We start from the raw sequence: 21825 nt of genomic DNA on the forward strand, positions 1-21825 counted from the left end.
AGTGCTCACTACACCTCTAGATAAGTTCCTTAGGGGGTCTACTTTCCAAAATGGTGTCACTTGTGGGGGGTTTCAATGTTTAGGCACATCAGTGGCTCTTCAAACGCAACATGGCGTCCCATCTCAATTCCTATCAATTTTGCATTGAAAGGTCAAACGGCGCTCCTTCCCTTCCGAGGTCTCCCATGCGCCCAAACAGTGGTTTACCCCCACATATGGGGTATCAGAGTACTCAGGACAAATTGTGCAACAACTTTTTGGTTCCAATTTCTTTTCTTACCATTGGGAAAATAAAAAATTGGGGGCGAAAAGATCATTTTTTTTTCACAAAAATTATTTTTTATTTTTACGGTTCTGCATTATAAACTTCTGTGAAGCACTTGGTGGGTCAAAGGGCTCACCACACCTCTAGATAAGTTCCTTAGGGGGTCTACTTTCCAAAATGGTGTCACTTGTGGGGGGTTTCAATGTTTAGGCACATCAGTGGCTCTCCAAACGCAACATGGCGTCCCATCTCAATTCCAGTCAATTTTGCATTAAAAAGTCAAATGGTGCTCCTTCGCTTCCAAGCTCTGTCATGCGCCCAAACAGTGGTTTACCTCCACTTATGGGGTATCGGCGTACTCAGGACAAATTGTACAACAAGGTTTGGGGTCTATTTTCTCCTGTAACTCTTGGCAAAATAAAACAAATTGGAGCTGAAGTAAATTTTTTGTGAAAAAAAAGTTAAATGTTAATTTTTATTTAAACATTCCAAAAATTCCTGTGAAACACCTGAAGGGTTAATAAACTTCTTGAATGTGGTTTTCAGAACCTTGAGGGGTGCAGCTTTTAGAATGGTCTCACACTTGGGTATTTTCTATCATATAGACCCCTCAAAATGACTTCAAATGAGATGTGGTCCCTAAAATAAAATGGTGCTGTAAAAATGAGAAATTGCTGGTCAACTTTTAACCCTTATAACTCCCTAACAAAAAAAATTTTGGTCCCAAAATTGTGCTGATGTAAAGTAGACATGTGGGAAATGTTACTTATTAAGTATTTTGTGTGACATATCTCTGTGATTTAATTGCATAAAAATTCAAAGTTGGAAAATAGCGAAATTTTCAAAATTTTCGCCATGTTTCCGTTTTTTCCACAAATAAACGCAGGTAATATCAAAGAAATTTTACCACTATCATGAAGTACAATATGTCACGAGAAAACAATGTCAGAATCACTGGGATCCGTTTAAAAACGTTCCAGAGTTATAACCTCATAAAGGGACAGTGGTCAGAATTGTAAAAATTGGCCCAGTCCATAACGTGCAAACCACCCTTGGGGGCAAAGGGGTTAATTTTACATAATTTGGAAAATGAAAAAATAATCCCTTTCAAAGTTGCTTAACAAATGTTTTACATAAAAACTTGGTTTAAACAATAGAACATTTTCAGGTGATACATTTCTTTTATGTGACAATGCTTTTCTTTGGATCAACTACATTGGTTGCAGTGGTAAGCGTGACCCTTATGTAATTACTGCCACCTAGTGGCCAATGTGAAAACTGCAATTTTTACCTGTAAATATAGGTTTATGTACATAGGTCTTCATAGAAGCTGTATACTCCTACTGGAATGATCCCCCCCACCCCAATGCAGTGGTGCTATACTAAAGTGCGTTAACATTGTACATTGTCTTCTTTCAATGTTTTTGTAATCTTCCTTTAACTAATTGTCATTAATATTGTATGACCTGAATGGAAACTACCAATATAACTTTGCATCTTTGCCTGCAAATGTACCAGCATGGGCAAACACAGTTAAAGTATTACAATATAAAAATTTGCCTGGTTTATACATGAATCTAAAACACCATTAAATGTTCATTATATTTTGTGTAGTTTGTAGGAGCTTGATAAAAAATGGAGAACGTCAAGATGAAGAAAGTACTGGAGGGAGGCGCAGAACTGAAGCTCTTCGACAGCTTTGCAAGATGAATCCATCACAAGCCCTGAAAGTTCGAGGCATGGTGGTAAGTAGCTTTGGGTATTTCACCATTTTTTTTTATACTAACAGTATGTTTGCTAGACAGTTGAGGGACATTTTTAATTTGTGCTTTACATGTCAGGTAGAGGAATGTCATCTTCCAGGGCTTGGTGTAGCATTGACCTTGGACCATACCAAAAATGAGGCTGGTGATGATGGTGTGAGCAACATGGTGTGCTTTGTAAGCGGGCTGCTCCTTGGGACCAATGCAAAAGTTAGGACCTGGTTTGGCACCTTTATTCGCAATGGTCAACTGGTAAGATTTCCATATTATAAATTGTCTTTTGCTAGATATTAAATCGTAATCTCCATTTATTACACGGTGAACATGACTTTATCTCTGACTGTTACAATGTGTACTGTCGATGGAAATTCCTCTTTTTCTATTTTAGAGAAGACGCGAAAACAGCAGCTCGGTTCTGTGGCAAATGCGGCGGCAGCTCCTCTCTGAGTTAATGAGCATCCTTCCAACGGAGAAAAAACCACAGATATCAAAGGGTGGAGATATTGAGCTTGGAGGATCTGTCTACTGTGGACTTAAAGAAGAACATGTAGTCAAAGCTAGTGCCCTGCTTCGCCTGTATTGTGCCTTGATGGGAATTGCCGGACTTAAGTAAATACCCTTATTTTGCACTGTAACATGGGACTGAGATTAACCCTTTCCTGACACGCGCCGTACTAGTACTGCTCTGCGAGAACTGCGTTCCCGCAAACCGCAGTACTAGTACGGCAGCATGATCGCGCGGTCTCACGGTGAGCACCGCGGTGATCGCGTGCAGGTGTCAGCTGTGTGTGACAGCTGACACCCCGCAGCAATGCCCACGATTGGGGCTAGCGCCGATCGTGGGCATTTAACCCCTCTGATGCCGCTGTCAGTAGTGACAGCGACATAGAGGGGCATTGCACAGGGACGGGGGCTCCCTGCGCTCTCCTACTGGAACAATGCGATGCGATTGCGTTGTTCCGGTGGTCTCCATGTAGTCCCTGGATCAAAAATGGCTGCGGGGATCCTTCCGGGTCCTGAAGTGAGGTGGCTTTCCGGCGCCTGCGGAGAACAGGCACCGGAAAGCCTCTTGCACTGCCTGTCAGCTCGCTGATCTGACACAGTGCTATGCAAAGTGTCAGATCAGCGATTTGATGTAATATAGTGATGTCCCAACCTGCGACAAAGTTGTAAAGTAAAAAAAAAAATCCCCAAATAAAGAAAAAAATAAAATAAATATTTTCCAATATATCCATTTATTTATGTAAATAAAAAAAAGTACACATTTGGTATCACCGTGTCCTTAACGACCCCTCTATAAAACTATCCCACTAGTTAACCCCTTCAGTGAACACCACAGGAAAAAAAAAAGAGGCAAAAAACAATGGTTTATCATCATACTGCCCGAAAAAAAAAGCGCAATAAAATGTGATCAAAAAGACGGATATAAATAAACATGTTACCGTGGAAAACGTCATCTTGTCCCGCAAAAAAAAAAGCCGCCATACAGCGTCATCAGCAGAAAAATAAGTTATAGCTCTCAGAATAAAGCAATATTATATATAAAATTAGTTTTTATTGTATAAAAGAGCCAAAACATAAAAAAATATATATAAATGAGGTATCGCTGTAATTGAACTGACGCGAAGAATAAAGCTGCCTTATCAATTTTGCCACACGCGGAACGGTATAAACGCCCTCCATAAAAGAAATTCAGGAATTGCTGGTTTTTGTTCATTCTGCCTCCCAAAAATAGGAATAAAAAGCGATAAAAAAATGTCATGTGCCCGAAAATGGTACCAATAAAAACGTCAACTCGTCCCGCAAAAAACAAGACCTCACATGACTGTTGGCCAAAATATGGAAAAATTACTGTTTTCAACATGTGATGCAAAAACTATTTTTTGCAATAAAAAGCGTCTTTTAGCGTGTGACAGCTGTCAAGCATAAAAGCCTACTATAAAAACCCGCTACAAATAGTAAATCAAACCCTCCTTTATCACCCCCTTAGTTAGGGAAAAATAATAAAATTAAAAAAGTTTTTATTTCCATTTTCCCGTTAGGGTTGGGGCTAAAGTTAGGGTTAGGATTATGTTTACAGTTGGGATTAGGGTTAGGGGTGTGGTTAGGGTTATGGTTGGGATTAGGCTTAGGGGTGTGTTTGGGTTAGGGTTTCAATTAGAATTGGGGGGGGGGTGGTTTCCACTGTTTAGGCACATCAGGGACTCTACAAACGCGACATGGCGTCCGATCTCAATTCCAGCCAATTCTGCGTTGAAAAAGAAAAACGGTGCTCCTTCCCTTCCGAGCTCTGCCGGAACAGTGGTCCCCCTCCACACATGGGGTATCGGCGTATTCAGGACAAATTGGACAACAACTTTTGGTGTCCAATTTCTCCTGTTACCCTTGTAAAAATAAAAATTTGGGGGCTAAAAAAATTTCGTGGAAAAAAATATATTTTTTATTTTCACGGCTCTGCGTTAAAGACATTAGTGAAACAATTGGGAGTTCCAACTGCTCACTACTAGTGTTGAGCATTCCGATACCGCAAGTATCGGGTATCGGCCGATACTTGCGGTATCGGAATTCCGATACAGAGATACGATACTTTTGTGGTATCGGGTATCGCTATCGGATCCATAGGGATGTGTAAAATAAAGAATTAAAATAAAAAATATTGATATATTCACCTCTCCGGCGGCCCCTGGACATCACGCTGGTAACCGGCAGGCTTCTTTGTTTAAAATGAGCGCCTTTAGGACCTGCGAATGACGTCGCGGCTTCTGATTGGTCGCGTGCCGCTCATGTGACCGCCACGCGACCAATCAGAAGCCGCGACGTCATTCTCATTCACTAAACTCATAATTCTAAAAATTAAGGACCTGCGAATGACGTCGCAGCTTCTGATTGGTCGCGTGGCGGTCACATGAGCGGCACGCGACCAATCAGAAGCCGCAACGTCATTCGCAGGTCCTAAAGGCGCTCATTTTAAACAAAGAAGCCTGCCGGTTACCAGCGTGATGTCCAGGGGCCGCCGGAGAGGTGAATATATCAATATTTTTTATGTTAATTCTTTATTTTACACCTTAATATGGATCCCAGGGCCTGAAGGAGAGTTTCCTCTCCTTCAGACCCTGGGAACCATCAGAATACCTTTCGATACTTGGTGTCCCATTGACTTGTATTGGTATCGGATATCGGTATCGGCGATATCCCATATTTTTCGGGTATCGGCCGATACTATCCGATACCGATACTTTCAAGTATCGGACGGTATCGCTCAACACTACTCACCACACATCTAGATAAGTTCCTTAGGGGGTCTACTTTCCATAATGGGGTCACTTGTGGGGGGTTTCCACTGTTTAGGCACATCAGGGGCTCTCCAAACGCGACATGGTGTCCGACCTCAATTCCAGCCAATTTTGCATTGAAAATTCAAACTGCGCTCCTTCCCTTCCGAGCTCTGCCATGCGCTCAGACAGTGGTTTACCCCCATATATGGGGTATCAGCGTACTCAGGACAAATTGGACAACAACTTTTGGGGTCCAATTTCTCCTGTTACCCTTGGTAAAATAAAACAAATTGGATCTGAAATAAAAATTTTGTGAAAAAAAAAAAAGTTAAAAGGAACCTGTCACCCCCCAAAATAGAAGTTGAGCTAAGCCCACCGGCATCAGGGGCTTATCTACAGCATTCTGGAATGCTGTAGATAAGCCCCCGATGTAACCTATATTATACTCAACCAGGGGCGGTCCCACTGCGGTGGGCGTTGTGGTCCGGTCCGGGGCCTCCCATCTTTTTACGATCACGTCCTCTTCTTGTCTTCACGCCGCAGCTCCGGCGCAGGCGTACTTTGTCTGCCCTGTTGAGGGCAGAGCAAAGCACTGCAGTGCGCAGGCGCCGGGAAAGGTCAGAGAGGCCCGGCGCCTGCAGACAAAGTACGCCTGCACCAGAGCCGCGGCGTGAAGACCAGAAGAGGACGTCATCCTATGAAGATGAGGCCCCGGGCCGCGACAACCATCGGACCGGACAAGCAGCGGGACCGCCCCTGGGTGAGTATAATTTAACCTCTTTTTCTCATCTTTCAGGATACATCGGGGGCTTATCTACAGCATTCCAGAATGCTGTAGATAAGCCCCTGATGCCGGTGGGCTTAGCTAGTCTTCCATTTTAGGGTGACAGGTTCCCTTTAAATGTTACATTTTTTTAAACATTCCAAAAATTCCTGTCTTCTTGAATGTGTTTTTGAGTACCTTAAGTGGTGCAGTTTTTAGAATGGTGTCACCTTTGGGCATTTTCTGTCATATAGGCCCCTGAAAGTCACTTCAAGTGTGAGGTGGTCCTTAAAAATTATGGTTTTGCAAATTTTGTTGTAAAAATGAGATATCGCTGGTCAACTTTTAACCCTTATAACTTCCTAACAAAAAAAATTATTACCAAAATTGTGCTATTGTAAAGCAAACATGTGGGTAATGTTATTGATTAACTATTTTGTATTATATGACTCTCTAATTTAAGGGCATAAAAACTAAAAGTTTGAAAATTGAAAGATTTTCGCCAAATTTCCGTTTTTTTCACAAATAAACGCAAGTCATATCGAATAAATTTTACTACTATCATAAAGTACAATATGTCACGAGAAAACAGTCTCAGAATCACTAGGATCCATTAAAGCGTTTAAAAGTTATGACCTCATAAAGTGACAGTGGTCAGAATTGAAAAAAAATGGCCTCGTCAGGAAGTTGAAAACAGGCTTCGGTGTGAAGGGGTTAATCATTTCATAGTTCAGGATATTAACCCCTTCATGACCCAGCCTATTTTGACCTTAAAGACCTTGCCGTTTTTTGCAATTCTGACCAGTGTCCCTTCATGAGGTAATAACTCAGGAACGCTTCAATGGATCCTAGCGGTTCTGAGATTGTTTTTTCGTGACATATTGGGCTTCATGTTAGTGGTAAATTTAGGTCAATAAATTCTGTGTTTATTTGTGATAAAAACGGAAATTTGGCGAAAATTTTGAAAATTTCGCAATTTTCACATTTTGAATTTTTATTCTGTTAAACCAGAGAGTTATGTGACACAAAATAGTTAATAAATAACATTTCCCACACGTCTACTTTACATCAGCACAATTTTGGAAACAAAATTTTTTTTTGCTAGGAAGTTATAAGGGTTAAAATTTGACCAGCGATTTCTCATTTTTACAACGAAATTTACAAAACCATTTTTTTTAGGGACCACCTCACATTTGAAGTCAGTTTGAGGGGTCTATATGGCTGAAAATACCCAAAAGTGACACCATTCTAAAAACTGCACCCCTCAAGGTGCACAAAACCACATTCAAGAAGTTTATTAACCCTTCAGGTGCTTCACAGCAGCAGAAGCAACATGGAACGAAAAAATTAACATTTAACTTTTTAGTCACAAAAATGATTTTTCAGCAACAATTTTTTTATTTTCCCAATGGTAAAAGGAGAAACTGAACCACGTACGTTGTTGTCCAATTTGTCCTGAGTACGCTGATACCTCATATGTGGGGGTAAACCACTGTTTGGGCGCACGGCAGGGCTTGGAAGGGAAGGAGCGCCATTTGACTTTTTGAATGAAAAATTGGCTGCACTCTTTAGCGGACACCATGTCACATTTGGAGAGCCCCCGTGTGCCTAAAAATTGGAGCTCCCCCACAAGTGACCCCATTTTGGAAACTAGATGCCCCAAGGAACTTATCTAGATGCATAGTGAGCCCTTTAAACCCCCAGGTGCTTCACAAATTGATCCGTAAAAATGAAAAAGTACTTTTTTTTCACAAAAAAATTCTTTTAGCCTCAATTTTTTCATTTTCACATGGACAACAGGATAAAATGGATCCTAAAATTTGTTTGGCAATTTCTCCTGAGTACACCGATACTTCACATGTGGGGGTAAACCACTGTTTGGGCACATGGTAAGGCTCGGAAGGGAAGGAGCGCCATTTGACTTTTTGAATGAAAAATTATCTCCATCGATAGCGGACACCATGTCGCGTTTGGAGAGACCCTGTGTGCTTAAACATTGGAGCTCCCCCACAAGTGACCCCATTTTGGAAACTGGACCCCCCAAGGAACTTATCTAGATGCCTAGTGAGCACTTTAAACCCTCAGGTGCTTCACAAATTGATCCGTAAAAATGAAAAAGTACTTTTTTTTCACAAAAAATTTATTTTCGCCTCAATTTTTTCATTTTCACATGGGCAATAGGATAAAATGGATCCTAAAATTTGTTGAGCAATTTCTCCCGAGTACGCCGATACCTCATATGTGGGGGTAAACCACTGTTTGGGCACACGGCAGGGCTCGGAAGGGAAGGCGCGCCTTTTAACTTTTTGAATGGAAAATTAGCTCCAATTGTTAGCGGACACCATGTCGCATTTGGAGAGCCCCTGTGTGCCTATGCAATGGAGTTCCCCCACAAGTGACCCCATTTTGGAAACTAGACCCCCCAAGGAACTTATCTAGATGCATACTGAGCACTTTAAACCCCCAGGTGCTTCACAGAAGTTTATAATGCAGAGCCATGAAAATAAAAAATAATTTTTCTTTTCTCAAAAATGATTTTTTAGCCTGGAATTTTCTATTTTGCCAATGGTAATAGGAGAAATTGGACCACAAATGTTGTTGTCCAGTTTGTCCTGAGTATGCAGATACCCCATATGTGGGGGTAAACCACTGTTTGGGCGCACGGCAGGGCTCAGAAGGGAAGGCACGCCATTTGGCTTTTTAAATGGAAAATTATCTCCAATCATTAGCGGACACCATGTCGCGTTTGGAGAGCCCCTGTGTGCCTAAACATTGGAGATCCCCCACAAATTACCCCATTTTGGAAACTAGACCCCCAAAGGAACTAATCTAGATGTGTAGTGAGCACTTTGAACCCTCAAGTGCTTCACAGAAGTTTATAACGCAGAGCCATGAAAATAAAAAAAAAAATTATTTTCTCAAAAATGAATTTTAGCCCGCAATTTTTTATTTTCCCAAGGGTAACAGGAGAAATTTGACCCCAAAAGTTGTTGTCCAGTTTCTCCTGAGTACGCTGATACCCCATATGTGGGGGTAAACCACTGTTTAGGCACATGCTGGGGCTCGGAAGTGAAGTAGTGACGTTTTGAAATGCAGACTTTGATGGAATGCTCTGCGGGCGTCACGTTGCGTTTGCAGAGCCCCTGATGTGGCTAAACAGTAGAAACCCCCCACAAGTGACCCCATTTTGGAAACTAGACCCCGAAAGGAACTTATCTAGATGTGAGGTGAGCACTTTGAACCCCCAAGTGCTTCACAGAAGTTCATAACACAGAGCAGTGAAAATAATAAATACGTTTTCTTTCCTCAAAAATAATTTTTTAGCCCAGAATTTTTTATTTTCCCAAGGGTTACAGGAGAAATTGGACCACAAAAGTTGTTGTCCAGTTTCTCCTGAGTACGCTGATACCCCATGTGTGGGGGTAAACCACTGTTTGGGCACACGTGGGGGCTCAGAAGGGAAGTAGTGACTTTTGAAATGCAGACTTTGATGGAATGGTCTGCGGGCGTCACATTGCGTTTGCAGAGCCCCTGGTGTGCCTAAACAGTAGAAACCCCCCACAAGTGACCCCATTTTGGAAACTAGACCCCCAAAGGAACTTATCTAGATGTGTGGTGAGCACTTTCAACCCCCAAGTGCTTTACAGAAGTTTATAACGCAGAGCCGTGAAAATAATAAATACGTTTTCTTTCCTCAAAAATAAATTTTTAGCCCAGAATTTTTTATTTTCCCAAGGGTTACAGGAGAAATTGGACCACAAAAGTTGTTGTCCAGTTTCTCCTGAGTACGCTGATGCCCCATGTGTGGGGGTAAACCACTGTTTGGGCACACGTGGGGGCTCAGAAGGGAAGTAGTGACTTTTGAAATGCAGACTTTGATGGAATGGTCTGCGGGCGTCACGTTGCGTTTGCAGAGCCCCTGGTGTGCCTAAACAGTAGAAACCCCCCACAAGTGACCCCATTTTGGAAACTAGACCCCCCAAGGAACTTATCTAGATATGTGGTGAGCACTTTGAACCCCCAAGTGCTTCACAGACGTTTACAACGCAGAGCCGTGAAAATAAAAAATCATTTTTCTTTCCTCAAAAATGATGTTTTAGCAAGCAATTTTTTATTTTCTCAAGGGTAACAGAAGAAATTGGACCCCAGTAATTGTTGCGCAGTTTGTCCTGAGTATGCTGGTACCCCATATGTGGGGGTAAACCACTGTTTGGGCACACGTCGGGGTTCGGAAGTGAGGGAGCACCATTTGAATTTTTGAATACAAGATTGGCTGGAATCAATGGTGGCGCCATGTTGCGTTTGGAGACCCCCTGAAGTGCCTAAACAGTGGAAACCCCTCAATTCTACCTCCAACACACCCCTAACCCTTATCCCAACTGTAGCCGTAACCCTAATCACAACCCTAACCCCAACACACCCCTAACCACAACCCTAACCCCAACACACCCCTAACCCTAACCACAACCCTAATTCCAACCCAACTCTAAGGCTATGTGCCAACGTTGCGGATTCGTATGAGATTTTTCAGCATCATTTTTGAAAAATCCGCGGGTAAAAGGCACTGCGTTTTACCTGTGGATTTACCGTGGATTGCCAGTGTTTTTTGTGCGGATTTCACCTGCGGATTCCTATTGAGGAACAGGTGTAAAACGCTGCGGAATCCGCACAAAGAATTGGCATGCTGCGGAAAATACAACGCAGCGTTCCCGCGCGGTATTTTCTGCACCATGGGCACAGCGGATTTGGTTTTCCATATGTTTACATGGTACTGTAAACCCGATGGAACACTGCTGCGGATCCGCAGCGGCCAATCCGCACCGTGTGCACATAGCCTAATTCTAAAGGTATGTGCACACGCTGCGGAAAACGCTGCGGATCCGCAGCAGTTTCCCATGAGTTTACAGTTCAATGTGAACCTATGGGAACCAAAAATCGCTGTACACATGCTGCGGAAAAACTGCACGGAAACGCAGCGGTTTACATTCCGCAGCATGTCACTTCTTTCTGCGGATTCCGCAGCGGTTTTAGAACTGCTCCAATAGAAAATCGCAGTTGTAAAACCGCAGTGAAATGCGCAGAAAAACCGCGGTAAATCCACGATAAATCGGCAGCGGTTTAGCACTGTGGATTTTTCAAATCCGCTGCGGAAAAATCCGCATAGGACCAGAATACGTGTGCACATACCGAAACCCTAACCCTAGCCCTAACCCTACCCCTACCCCTAACCCTAGCCCTAACCCTACCCCTACCCCTAACCCTACCCCTAACCCTACCCCTAACCCTAACCCTACCCCTAACCCTACCCCTAACCCTAACCCTACCCCTAACCCTACCCCTAACCCTAACCCTAGTTCTTACCCCAACCTTAGTGAAAAAAAAAAAAATTCTTTATTTTTTTTATTGTCCCTATCTATGGGGGTGACAAAGGGGGGGGTCATTTACTATTTTTTTTATTTTGATCACTGAGATAGGATATATCTCAGTGATCAAAATTCACTCTGGAACGAATCTGCCGGCCGGCAGATTCGGCGGGCGCACTGCACATGCGCCCGCCATTTTGGACGATGGCGGCGCCCAGGAAAGAAGACGGACGGACCTCGGGCGGCCAGGTAAGTATAAGGGGGGGGAGATCAGGGCACGGGGGGGGCGTCGGAGCACGGGGGGGTGGATCGGATCATGGGGGGGGGTGGATCGGAACACGGGAGGGAGGATTGGAGCACGGGGAAGGATTGGAGCACGGGGTGAGGGATCGCTGTGCGGGGGGGGTGGATCGGAGCACGGGGGGGGGGTCGCTGTGTGCGGGGGGGGGATCGGAGTGCGGGGGGGTTTGATTGCAGCACAGGGGGTGTGATTGGTGCACGGGGAAGCGGACAGGAGGACGGGGGAGCGGAGCACAGGACGGAGGGGAGCGGACCACAGATCGGGGGGCTGGGGGGGCGATCGGTGGGGTGGGGTGGGTGCACATAAGTGTTTCCAGCCATGGCCGATGATATTGCAGCATCGGCCATGGCTGGATTGTAATATTTCACCAGTTTTTTAGGTGAAATATTACAAATCGCTCTGATTGGCAGTTTCACTTTCAACAGCCAATCAGAGCGATCGTAGCCACGAGGGGGTGAAGCCACCCCCCCTGGGCTAAACTACCACTCCCCCTGTCCCTGCAGATCGGGTGAAATGGGAGTTAACCCTTTCACCCGGCCTGCAGGGACGCGATCTTTCCATGACGCATATGCTGCGTCATGGGTCGGAATGGCACCGACTTTCATGACGCAGCGTATGCGTCAAAGGTCGGGAAGGGGTTAAAGGGACATGTCTATTAAATTCAAACTATAATCCTAACATATTGATCCAGAGGTGGTCAACTATGCCAACTAGTGTTTCTTCACGACATGAATCTAACGGACAACCCCTTTATGTGTGTGATATATAAGAAATGCTTGCAAGTACCACATATAAGAAGTATAATTTATGTTTATATCTGTAAGTAAAGTCACTCTATACGTAATGTCTCTGTAAGGCCAGTTTCACATGTCTGTGAAACACGTCCTGTGCTCTCATCACAGTACGGGGCCGACTGCTGGGTCTTCTGACCGAACTGCCTAGTTTGTGTCTGTGTGAAGAAATCCGGCAGTCATAGTTTGTCAACTTACCTAGGGAAGAGCATGATGCTCTGAAAAATGTCTGACAGCTCCTTAACCGTACCGTGTTAATTTTTTATTTCAGGCCAACAGACGAAGAAGCCGAGCAGGTACTTCAGCTCATGACCAGCCGTCCACCTGCGACTCCTGGGGGAGTGCGCTTCGTCTCCCTTTCCTTCTGTATGCTGCTGGCGTTTTCTACACTAGTAAGGTGAGTTGTGCTTTGCTGTTCATAGTATGAACTTTTTTTTTTTATTATTTAAAGTCTTGCCACTAATGCATGTTGCGGTATTTGAAGGTGTAGTGTAGTTAATTTTGCCTTGCAGTATGCTGTGTTTCAGGCTGATTTTGCTGCTTGCAAGAATAGTCTCTGGAGTAGCAGTGGGATCCAGTGCTCTTGTTGCATTGTTAAAGTGACAGTTTTCTCCAAATTATAATATTTTTTTTTCAATCTTGTTTTAGTCTGAATATTATTACTTCAAAGCTATTTTTTAAATTGGGTTAGAATTATTCCAGTACGTTTTGCTGAACATATCCTGTTTTATAGGGAAAAAAAGTGCGTTGCCACATTTGTAACCAATATATATATATTTTGGCAGCCTGTTCCACTCATTGATTGTTTCCATGTGCAAATGAGAATAAGGATGATCCCTTCACACTATGACATCCTTTCAGATATTTGTAGACCGCTATTAAGTCTCCTCTGCGCCTTCTTTTTTGCAAGCTAAACATTCCCAGATCCTTTAACCGTTCCTCGTAGGACATACGATACTTTGCAGTCCGCTCATTATCCTGGTAGCTCTTCTCTGAACTTGCTCCAGTTTTTCAATGTTTTTTTTTTTTTAAATGTGGTGCCCAGAACTGGTCACAGTATTCCAGATGTGGCCTGACCAAGGAGGAGTAGAGGAGGATAATTACTTCACGTGATCTAGACTCTATGCCTCTTACTACATCCTAGAAATGTTTGCCTTTTTGCTTTTTCATCACACTGTTGACTCATGTGCAGTCTGTGATCTATTAGTATACGCAAGTCTTTTTCACACGTGTTGTTGCTTAGTTCTATTCCTCCCATTCTATAGATGTAATTTTCATTTCTCTTTCGCCTCATTGGGGGACACAGGAACCATGGGTGTATGCTGCTGCCACTAGGAGGCTGACACTATGCAAATAAAAAAGTTAGCTCCTCCTCTGCAGTGTACACCCCACCGACTGGAAGTAGGATATTCAGTTTAACTTAGTGTCAGTAGGAGGTGGACACGGGTCTTTCATTAGACCCTTATCTACCTCAATGTGCGTCGTTCCTTTTCAGGTACCACGGAGGGATACAGGGTGAACGGTCACACCTGTAGTCCCACAAAGAGACTATGAGAACGGCGTGTACTGCCACCCCGTATCCTCATATGTCTGGTCGGCAGGACCCCAGCCCCTAACACTGAAGCGTGTTGAGGTGATTCAGACCCGGGCCTGCCTCCGTCTCCCACCCACTCGCCCACTAGAGCCTGTCGGTTCGAGGAGACACGGACGTCCCACTATGCTGGATTATCGGACGTTCGATCTTGGATGGGGAGGTACTCTCTCTCTCTCCCCCCAGGTACAGAGATAAAAAGATCACAGAAGAAAGAAGATCGGGAAAGAAGAAAAAAAAAAAAAAAATTCCTTTATTTTAATAGTGGGCCCCTTAATTCAGGTTACCTTTGCAGCAGTTTTAGGGTTTTCCTCAACACTTCCCCCGTGCTCCGGTGGTCATGTGATGTAATCTAGGTCCCGGCCTCTTCCAGGCCTAGCTGCAGAGTGGGGCATCGGGGGTCTTTTCCCCTTTAATTTTGCGGGTATTTGGGGCTGCAGGCATTGTTTTGCAGCGTTTTTCAATCCTCTGCGCCGCTCCCCCATCCTCCGGCGGTCACCAGCTCTAATTTAGGTCCCGGCTTCACTCGGGCCTAGCTGCAGGGCTGGCTCCGCCCCTCTTCTTCCTGCTTTTCGGGCGGGCTTTTTTCCCACCTAGCTCTTAGTCAGCTCCTTCCTGCCGGGACTTAGCTCCGCCCCCGGCACTTGGCTCCGCCCCCTGGTCTCACGATTTAGCTCCGCCACTTTTCCCTGTCTCAGAGCAGGCTTTTCAGCATGTGTCCCTGCAGTGTGCGCTTTTTCACTCCTGGACCTGGACACCCTCTTGTGACTGCCATTTTTCCTATTGATCCAGATTGTACTTGTTTCCTGTGGAGCCTTCTCTTCCTGGCACAGCAGCCCTACAGTCTGGAGCTGAATACAGGATGACTGCACCTACTGTGAGTAGCTGCTCTGCAGCCCGACACTCTCCTCGGCTCTCCTATTCCCTAATGTTCTGGCATCAGTTAATGGGTCTGCTCATCATGAACCCACCGCCCAGGAGTTCCTACCCCGGGTGAGACAGAGGCCCCTATCCCTGGGTGGGCATTCCTTCTGTCTCGGTCTGTGGCGGACCTCACCAGGATGTCACGTCCCTGGTGTCCGTGCTTGACAGATTGTCCCTCCCAGCCCCCCGCAGTTGCCAGTGGGTCACAGGATTCTCCATCCGGCCTTTTCAACACAGGTCACAAGAGATCCAGACAGGAGCGAAGTTCTGTCCTTTTCCCGATCCATCTCGCCCTCCGGTCTGGCACGGTGAGATCCCTCTTCCAGATCCTCCTCTCCCGAGTCAGACGGGCGTCCTCGGTCATGTTTTCAGAGGAAGATTCAGACTTTGTTTCACTACAGGCCTCTAGCATGAGTGATAGGGTGCAAAGCCTTATTGTTGCAGTCAACCAGACCTTAGGCATCATGGATACCTCTACGGAACCCGCAGAAAAGGCGGTTTCGTTTAGACGGTCAAAACCAACTTCCAAGGTCTTTGCTCCACACACTGAATTTGTTGTGGTACTTGCCAGGGGAAAGGTGAACCATACCAGATGCTTTCAGACAGGGAAGCGTCTCGGCATCCTATATCCCTTCTCCCCTGAGCTCATCGCTAACTGGACTGATTCCTCGGCAGCGGACTCGTCAGTCCCCAGACTGTCCGCCAACATGGTCCTTCCACTTTCTAATGCAGCATCCCTCATGGATTCCAAGGATACAAGTATAGAATCGCTGGAAAAATCAGCCTTTTGAAGTGGCTGCTTCTGCTTTGTGCCTCGGCCATTGCCTCTACCTGGGTCTCAAGGACCACAGCTAGATGGACCAAACAGCCTTGTAAAAGTACCACGGCTGGACCTCTTCCGGGGGAGCTGGCCGACCTGACGTACCAGATTTCCTATGCAGGGAAATATTTGGTAGCTGTCTCCCTAGATGCGTGTCTTGTGCAGCTCAGGTATCCAGCAATATGGTGACATTCTGGCGGAATATTTGGCTCAAGACATGGCAGGTGGACTTGTTTTCAAAGAAGTCCCTTACCAGCCTCCCTTTCCAGGGGACCCGTCTTTGACTACATGCTGGAACAAATTATTAAGGACACCACGGGAGGCACGAGCGTCGCTGGCCTCCCCTGATATGGTAGTTCAGCTCCCTTTTTGTCCTTTTGCTGGTTTGTGGCGTCAGAATATTCCTCTGGCTAGCACAGACCGCGGTCTCGCCTGGCTAGAGAAAAGGCTTCCTTCAAGCCTACCCCTTCCTGGCGTTCCCTCAATTCCCATGGTAGGTCCACCAGGCCCAGACCTGGCAGATCTTCCGTGGCATAACTCGTGCTAAGGGCCCAGTGTTCCTCCCAGTTTGGGCGGGCATCTGTTTTGTTTTTTTCTTTTTTGCAGGGACGTTTGGCTTGCCTCGGTCGAGGTCAGGGAGGTGGTATCCTCTGGATACAAGATGGGGTTCGCTTCGCGGCCCCGGAATCGCTTCTTCGAATCCCACCCTCTAAAAGATCCTAATCTGATCCCAGGTTTCTTTGCGTCCATTGCCTTTCTTCTTTGTTCGGAGGTTATCGTTTCCATCTCAGTAGGAACGCTTCACAGGTTTCTATTCAAGCCTGCTTGTAGTGCCGAAGAACAACGGCGCAGTTCGACCCATCTGGTTCCTAAGTTAGTGAACAAAAGGTTCCGCCTGCGGCATTTCAGGATGGAGTCCCTCTGTTCAGTATTGGCTTGCATGGAACCACAGGAATTCCTGTGCTCCATAGATATCCAAGAAGCCTATCTCGATGTTCTGATTTTCCCAGCACACCTGTGTCTCCTGCGTTTCGTGGCGCAGAAGAGTCATTTCCAGTTCATCGCCCTGCCACTCGGACTGGCGACCGCACCCAGTGTCTTCATAAAGATCATGGCTACATTTATGGCCATTTTGAGGATCAGGGGCCTAGTGCTCATTCCGTACCTCGAAGACATCAAGGCTCCGCCCCCCTCTCAAGCCCAGGAGAGTGACAATCGTCCGACTCCCTGTCCCGTTTCTGGTGACTGGTCAGCAGAACAAAGTCTTGTTTTGTTCCGAGTCAGTGCCTCGTCTTCTAAGGCATGCTGTTCGACACCTGTCAGTCGAGGGTTTTTTGTTATTTTTTCTTCTCAAGGAGAAACGGGCAATTCTCCAGGACGGAGTTTTCTGCAAGGCCCTCGGCTGCCTTCCTTCCGTTCAGCAATGAAGGTCCTGGGACGAATGGTGGCAGCATCGGAAGCGTTCCCTTTTGCGCTGTTCCACTTCAGCAGGCCATCCTTTCTCAGTGGGACTGGTCTGTGCTGTCTCTGGATCGTCCGATTCGGCCTTCCGTCCGATTCTAATGGTCTCTCAGCTGGTGGCTGTCATCCCCTCTCATTCCCCAGGTCCGGTCCTTCCTTCTCGCCCATGGCAGGTGGTGACGACGGTCGCCAGCCTTCCCGGCTGGGGCGCGGTTTCCCGCAATCCGTCAGTTAAAGGGGCGTTGGTCGGAGCAAGATTCTCCTCTGCCGATCGACATCCTTGAGATAGCGGCCATTCCCAGTCACTGGGAAAAGGTTCTCAGAGGTCTGCCAGTCAGAATCCAGACGTCCAATGCCACGGCTGTGGCATATGTCAAACACCAGGGAGGGAATCAGTCTCTTGGAAATGGCGGAGGTATCCAAGATCCTCTTCTGGGCAGAGGCGACGGTTCCGGAACTATCCGCAGTGCATATTCCCGGCGTTGGCAACTAGGCCGCGGTGTTTTTCTCTGCCACGAGGGCCTTTCGGCAGGAGAGTGGTCCCTGCATCGGGAGGTCTTCCTTCAAATTTGCCTTTGATGGGGATCTCCGGACGCGGATCTCTTGGCGTCGCGACTGCTTAGGAAGGTTCCACCGTTTGTTTCCAGGTCCGCGACCCTCTTGTAGTGGAGACCGATGCTTTGGCCATTCCTGGGTCGCATTTTGTATTTCCCTATCTGTTTCCTCCCCTTCCCTTTTTCCCAGGCTGTTGAAGATCATTGCGGAGGGGGTGCCGGTCTTTCTGATCGCACCAGATTGGCCCAGAAGGTTCTGGTTCGCTGAGATCGCCAATCTCCTCGCGGACTTCCTCTGGAGACCCCAGACAGGCCAGATCTTCTGTCCCAAGGACCGATCTGCCACCAGAGTTCTTGTTTGCTCAATTTAACATCTTGGCTGTTGAATCCTTCCATTTGGCCTTTTCTCAAGGCGGGACTTGATGCTGGCCTTGACCTTAGTCCTCTAAAGGGTCAGGTAGCAACGCTTTCCATTCTCTTTCTGAAGTCCCATTTCAGAAGTCCTTGACTTCCCGTTCTCAGGTCAGATATTTAGATCTGAGAGACCTCGGTGGTTGATACCTCTTAATGGCTAACTGAAAAGATGGTAGCAAATTGCAAACCTTCGAGACTTCTCAGGCCTCTTCATCAGGCATAGACAAATATTTGGAATTGAATTAGTCTATCTACTGGCTATCACGTTACAAGGATATATATCCGTCCCGTTCTCAGGTTAGAACTTTTCTTCAAGGAGTGGTGCATGCAGCTCTCTTGTACCGGACTCTCGTGGATCCCAAGGAGCTTAATCTTGTTCTGGAGGCTGTGGGGTCCCCCCCTTGAACCTCCCCATAAGGCCTCACTGTCTGTTCTGTCCTGCAAGGTGTCGTTTCTGGTGGCCATCACCTCCCATTAGGCGCGTCTCGGAGTTGGTGGCTCTCTCCTGTCGCCCCATTTCTTGGTTCTTCACCAAGATAAGATAGTTTACGGCCATCGTCGCCTTTTCTTCCCAGGGTGGTGTCCTCCTTGTTACTTCAATAAGATCGTCCTTCCCACCTTTTTGTTCTGCTCCGACCTATTCTCTGGAGCGTTCGCTGAACAGGCCAGACCTGGTCAGGGCGGTGAGGATCTATTTGTCTAGGACCACCTTCTTTAGGAAGACGGACCGTCTATTTGTCATTCCAGACGGTGCGCCAAGAGGCCTGCCAGCCTCCAAGGTTATGATTGTTCTCTGGATCAGACCTGCTATTCTGGAGGCTTACCGGGTCAGGAACAGAGTGACTCCTCCTGGGATTAAGACTCGCTCTGCCCCGGGCAGTGGGCGCCTCCTGGGCGGTGCACCATGGGGCATCCGCCCTACAACTTTGCAAGGCAACCTGGTGTTCCATTCACTCATTTGCCAAATGTTATAAGTTCCATACCTACGCTTCGGCAGTTGCCAGCCTAGGCGGAAGGATCTTGCAGGCGGCAGTGGTAAGTTCTCCGACCTGAATGGAGTTTTTTTCTGCTGTTCCCACCCCAGGGACTGCTTTGGGACGTCCCATGGTTCCTGTGTCCCACAATGAGGCGATAGAGAAAACAGGATTTTTGGTTGCTTACCGTAAAATCTGTTTCTCGGAGCCTTCATTGGGGGACACAGCACCCTCCCAAGTTGAACAGCTCTGTTTTATTGTGTTATATTGTCACAGTTTGACTTTCTATCTTTAACATGTTGCTTCTCCTACTGCTTTCTCACTAACTGAATATCCTACTTCCAGTCGGTGGGGTGTACACTGCAGAGGAGGAGCTAACTTTTTTTATTTGCATAGTGTCAGCCTCCTAGTGGCAGCAGCATACACCCATGGTTCCTGTGTCCCCCAATGAAGGCTCCGAGAAACAGATTTTACGGTAAGCAACCAAAAATCCTGTTTTTTCTTGCCCAGATGTAGAATCTTGCATTTCTCCCTGTTGAATACCATCCTATTAGTCTCTGCCCATTGTTCAAGCTTATCAAGATACTTCTGAATCCCTTCTGTCACTTTATTGTTAGCTATCCCTCCTAACTTTACATCGTAATGGGGAGAAATGCAGCAAGTTCACTTTTTTCTTTTCTTTGTTCATTTATCTTGTCATATGTTTTCCCATTTGTAATTACAGTTATGAAAGTACCACAATTGGATTTTTTTTTTACTGCAGCATTTTTTCTTCATTTATGTCAGTGGGAAGAAAAACATCAGTTCCACAACTTAACTGTATAGAAAGAAGCAATCCAAAACTCCAAACCAAAAACTATAAAGAGCACTATGGTTCTTTAGCTGTTAGCTGATCCCACTGTTGTCATTTGGCATTTAGATTTAACATTGCAGTTGTGTGTCAATATTTTTTTTTTTTTCTAATGTTTCTGTGGCTTTCTATAAAAAATTGGTCAAGGACAGCCTACAAAAGTGCACATCCAGCACTAATGAATAGAGCGACACAGCTAGATTATTATTATTATTATTATTTATTGTTATAGCGCCATTTATTCCATGGCGCTTTACATGTGAGGAGGGGTATACATAATAAAAACAAGTACAATAATCTTAAACAATACAAGTCACAACTGGTACAGGAGGAGAGAGGACCCTGCCCATGAGGGCTCACAATCTACAAGGGATGGGTGAGAATACACACGGCGAGGATAGAGCTGGTCACGCAGCGGTTTGGTCGATCGGTGGTTACTGCAGGTTGTAGGCTTGTCGGAAGAGGTAGGTCTTCGGGCTCTTTTTGAATGTTTCGATGGTAGGCGAGATTCTCAGATATGAAGCGTTGTCCTATATTATCACCAGTACTTTTACGCAGCCGTCCATCCGTATATGTGCAGGATGTGAAGTATTTCTAAATGTTATATACAAAAATGGAGCTGACAACTGTTAACCATAAACTATAGTAAGCCTCTATTAAAGGGATCTCAATATGAAGAAAACATTCTCAGATGCAGACAAACACAAAATGCAGTGTGTCACATCATGCATGGCCCTGCAAAAAAAAAACCAATTACTGTAATAATTGTGGCAGGGCATATTTCAGTATTGCATTATTTTAGGAATTTTTGCTGATTTGTTTCAGTACCCCGGAACAGGAACAATTGATGTTGATGTGGCTTAGCTGGATGATAAAAGAAGAAGCTTACTTTGAAAGGTGGGTATTTGTGGGGAAGAAAATTTGGCTGCAAATGTAATTTAGGTAAAATGATTAATCCTGAGAGAAATACGTGATCTTAAACAATCAATAACTTGTCGTTTACAGCACAGCTGGAGTGTCTGCTTCATTTGGAGAAATGCTGCTATTAGTTGCCATGTATTTCCATAGCAATCAACTGAGCGCCATCATTGATTTGGTCTGTTCCACTTTGGGAATGAAGGTACATAGAACATTGCAATATCTACAGAATGTAGGCAGGGTGTTGCATTATTTCCTACTTTTTTACTCTTAAAGGAAACCTGTCACCCCGTTTTTTTAAAGATTAGATAAAAATAGTGTGAAATGGGGGCAGAGCTGGGCTTTACATTAGTGCCTTTTTGGTGCCTTTATTCCCTCGTTAGGCTGCCGAAATACCTTTGTGAAGTGGCCGTTTTGTCCTGTCACTCAAGTTGGTCAGGTCGGATGGGCGTGGTCAAATAGCGGTTCCTCCCCCCTGCTTCTCGGCGTGTCTGTCGTAAACGCGATCTGTGAATCGCACAGATCGCGCTCTTTCTTAGCAGTTGCGGAGTGAATTCGCCTCTGGCGCCTGCGCATTATGCTTTGCCCAACTGTGGGCATAGCATAATTTACATCACTGCGCATGCGCGGGTCGTAACTTTAGCCTGGGTGCCCCGGAAGTGATCATATGGGCATAGTGTTTATCTGGATGCCGGTAAAATTTTCTCAGCCCGAACTGCGAACGTAAGTTTGGTGCCAAAATCCAACTTGAGTGACAGGACAAAACGGCCACTTCACAAAGGTATTTCGGCAGCCTAA

General features: G+C 45.7%; 1 protein-coding gene across 1 annotated transcript in view; it reads left to right on the top strand.

The window, feature by feature from the left end:
• Positions 1–21825, top strand: part of INTS2 (integrator complex subunit 2) — a 146811-nt gene that overhangs the window by 40526 nt on the left and 84460 nt on the right. Inside the window, exons 6-11 of the mRNA XM_069757209.1 lie at positions 1880–2010; positions 2107–2280; positions 2417–2637; positions 12793–12918; positions 20935–21006; positions 21115–21229. Coding sequence (XP_069613310.1) covers positions 1880–2010; positions 2107–2280; positions 2417–2637; positions 12793–12918; positions 20935–21006; positions 21115–21229 — 839 coding nt within the window. The remainder of the gene's footprint in view (positions 1–1879; positions 2011–2106; positions 2281–2416; positions 2638–12792; positions 12919–20934; positions 21007–21114; positions 21230–21825) is intronic.

Source organism: Ranitomeya imitator, chromosome 3 (assembly GCF_032444005.1).
Source record: "Ranitomeya imitator isolate aRanImi1 chromosome 3, aRanImi1.pri, whole genome shotgun sequence".
In the NCBI taxonomy this organism is placed as follows: domain Eukaryota; kingdom Metazoa; phylum Chordata; class Amphibia; order Anura; family Dendrobatidae; genus Ranitomeya; species Ranitomeya imitator.